Source organism: Theobroma cacao, chromosome 9, assembly GCF_000208745.1.
Source record: "Theobroma cacao cultivar B97-61/B2 chromosome 9, Criollo_cocoa_genome_V2, whole genome shotgun sequence".
Taxonomy (NCBI): domain Eukaryota; kingdom Viridiplantae; phylum Streptophyta; class Magnoliopsida; order Malvales; family Malvaceae; genus Theobroma; species Theobroma cacao.
This window is the reverse complement of record NC_030858.1, coordinates 30,399,511-30,403,097: the sequence shown is the minus strand read 5'-3', so window position 1 is coordinate 30,403,097 and position 3,587 is coordinate 30,399,511. Positions and strand designations below refer to the sequence as shown.

Sequence of the window (3,587 nt, the reverse complement as noted above, 5' to 3'; positions counted from 1 at the left end):
AAATTTTGGATTGATATCCGTTGAAAATTTCCAATGGAATTTTTTCTGTGGGAAAAACTATTTTTTTTTGTAGTGATTCTCTCCGAAATGCAAACTGTATGTTGTCATTTTACGTCTAATAACAGATCTTAAGTGTGACGCTACTAATAACAGTAATTTTAGATGCCAAACCTGTCATTCTCTCTGAAATGCAAATTGTATGTTGTCATTTTTTGTCTAATAATAGACCTTAGTTCGTACCACTGCTACCAACTATTTTGCTTCTCTCTTATCACATCAATTATTTTCTTGCTACCTCTGCTTGCAAGGGCATGTATTTGACAAACTCCATTACCTCTCTCTATTTCATTACTAAAACTTACGCTATCAATGCAAGCCGCCATGCTGCATTTTTACATCTATATATAGAGGTGGCTGCACACACTTTAATTGCATCCCCAACTCTAAATTTCAATCACACTTTTCTGCTGTTCTATAGCTAGCTTCAATGGAGTTTCGTTTCCTTCCTATCTTCGCTTTATCGCTAGTCGTGAGTATTAAGTTCTTATGATTATTCAATAAGCTAACTATTGTTTACATCCGGTTTATTTTGTTAATTTTTGGCGTAAATTCTATTTACATCTTTTACAGTTTCAATTTTTTTATATAATACTTTGTGATTAAGTTATGTTTTCACAAAAAGTTTTACTTTTAATTTCACTTAATAAAATTATCAAAATACACTCAGATAAAAAACATTTAATATTTATTTTAAGGATATTTTTATAATTTTATTAAATAAAATTAATGATATAATCTTTTATGAAAATGGAACTTAAAAAAGTTAAAATTACAAGAGATAAATATTTACCCTCCCTTTTGCTACAAGGGGGAGTTGTTACGGCCAGGACCCTCTATGCATAGACCCCACATCATCCTTATTATATATAAAAGTAAAACTATAGATATGTTTTTCTTCATCCATAAAAAGTGAACTTTTTATTTTTTAATTTATTCATAAATATTAATATTTTATTTTATTTTATATTTGAGAAGTTTAAAATTGAAGAAGAGAAAAATTATATTATTTACTTTATTATGCGAACGTATTTTTTTCTCTTCACTTCTAAAAATAAACTGTATTGATAAAATTAATAATCAACTGACAGATAAGCTTTCTTACATTTTGCTATTGTTACTCAACATTGTTTGCTTATTTCTTTGGGTAAGTTAAGCTAATTAATGGCAATTTGTCAACTTTTTGGCAGCTTGCACTTGCAGTAAGCCATGCTGCTCTACCTGCAGAGATGTACTGGAGGTCTGTGTTCCCAAACACTGCAATGCCAAAAGCCTTGCGAAATCTTTTACAGCCGGCTGCTGGTTTGTTTTGCAACCCTTTCTTTGAAAATTGTTTGTCTCATAGAACGGTGTAGACATACTATTCAAGTAAGCCTTGTCATGCTTATCTCCCTACCCTGTCGGATGGAGATATTTTTTAACAAGAAAGTGGGTTTACTGTGTTTGACTTTGACCAATTAGGTCCTTACATACATGATGTTAGTGCTTTTTCTTGGACTTTGACGATGCTAGTATATTTTTAGTGTGAGAGGGTCTATAAATTCAAAAAATCATATCTATTTGAAGAGCATTTCTTTCAAACCATGCTTGATATAGAAATAAATGTTTTTTATACTAGTATGAGAACAAGGATATTATTGTTACAAAAAAAAAAAAGAGAAATAAACAATTTAAACTTTATTTTACAATTTGACAGGAAAGTGGGTTTACCGAGTTTGCGTCTTAATGCATTTGGTCCCAACAAATTCTTATTGTTACGAAAGTTTGGGTAAACTCGAGTTAAGTAGGATTAAATCTAAATCAAGTTCTTTATTTTCCTTTAAATTATTCTATGCTTCTTCTAATATATAATTAACGGTTGAAGTGCTTAAAATTTCTTTTCTTTTAGGATCTTGATTTTATTTTATTTTTATAAATCAAATTCAGTAAACAAGAACATGTTGACTGACATGGCTAAAAGCAAGGATAAAATGGTCGACGCCTTCGGAAATTATGGCTATTCAAATCCAAGCAAGGAATTTCCAGATGGAAACACCCCAACCAACAATGATGTCTACTTTTTTGAGAGCGAGCTGCATCCTGGCAGGAAGATGAAGTTAAAGGAGCTAGCCAAAAAAGTGAGCAAAGCAACATTTGTACCTCGTCCAGTTGCAGAGTCAATCCCCTTTTCCATCCAAAAGTTTCCAGAAATCTTGAAATATTTTTCACTGGAAGCAAAATCAGCAGAAGCCAACTTACTCAAACAAACAGTTGAGAATTGTGAAAGACCAGCAATTGATGGAGAAGAAAAATATTGTGCTGCATCTTTGGAGTCCTTCATCGATTCGGGTGTTTCCAAGTTTGGAAAAAACATCCAGCTTCTGTCAAATGAGCTGGAAAAAGAAACAGGGAACCAAGAGTTTACTATTGGTCAGGGAGTGAAAATGATGGGGGAATCAGAGATAGTTTGCCATAAGATGAAATATGCATATGCTGTGTTTTTATGCCATTCAATTGATGAAACAGCTGTTTATACGGTTCCATTAGTTGGGGCCGATGGAACAAGAGCTAGAGCATTGGCTGTTTGCCACAAAGATACATCAGCTTGGAACCCCAAGCACCTGGCTTTCCACATTCTTAAAGTTAAGCCAGGAACTGTCCCCATTTGCCATTTCCTAGCCAGAGAAACCCTTGTCTGGGTTCCCAACTAAAATTGCTAGGACATCTGCAAAAAAAATCTCTTATATTGCTGTATAATTAGTGGAGAGTGTTAATGTTTGATGTTAAATAAGTTGAACTCTCGCCTAGTATTCAGTATTCTGCATTTCTATACCTCAACCACTTTTCGATTTGGTGGGTAGGCCTCTCATCATGTGGTTAAGCCTGGTTCAGCCCAAGCTACTCCTACTTCTCATCTCCATCCTCCAAATTTCCCCATGACCAAAAACAGAAAAGAGATGAGACTATTAATTCTTGCGATGCTTTCTTATTTGCCCATATGTTCCTGAATGTTTTAATGAAGTTATTGATATTTTGTCTGCTATTACTTCTCTTGTGTATATGTGCTCAATGTTCTGATGAAGTTATTGACATTTCATAAGGAAAATAAAGTAATTGAATGTTGGATAGACTTTGGTTTGTAAATGCTATAGTTGTGCATACAAGAAATTTCCACGGGTTTGAGAAATTATACACAATAGCTCTCCATGGATAAAGCATAATTATTGTTGCAGTACGATGAAATCCATATTCATATTTATCATGGATATATATATTAAAAAGTAAATCTAGAATTTATTTGTAGCTAGCTCCAATCGATATTAAGAATCATGATTAACTTCCCATCAACCAATTTTTGTATCTAGCCAAAAAGAGGCTATACATTAATAGAATGGAAATTATACAACGCTGAGAAAACCCAAATTTACAAAGAAAAACAATTTAACAAGAGAAAAGCACATATAAAATCTTGATAAGTATAATAATAACCAAAAAAAAAAACCCTAAGAGTAATAAAACAGAACATGTTTAAGATCTCCTTAAAAGGTAAA

General features: G+C 32.6%; 1 protein-coding gene across 2 annotated transcripts; it reads left to right on the top strand.

Annotated features, from left to right (window-relative positions):
* Window positions 348–3,082, top strand: LOC18589927 (BURP domain protein RD22). Of its 2 annotated transcripts, XM_007015120.2 has the most exons (3): window positions 348–529; window positions 1,248–1,359; window positions 1,984–3,082. In XM_007015120.2, exons 1-3 carry the CDS (start codon window positions 488–490, stop codon window positions 2,745–2,747), a joined length of 918 nt encoding a protein of 305 aa, XP_007015182.2. In that variant the 5' UTR covers window positions 348–487; the 3' UTR covers window positions 2,748–3,082. The 2 variants fall into 2 exon arrangements, with proteins under 2 accessions (XP_007015182.2, XP_017982158.1); XM_018126669.1 differs by lacking the exons at window positions 348–529; window positions 1,248–1,359 and adding an exon at window positions 1,766–1,825.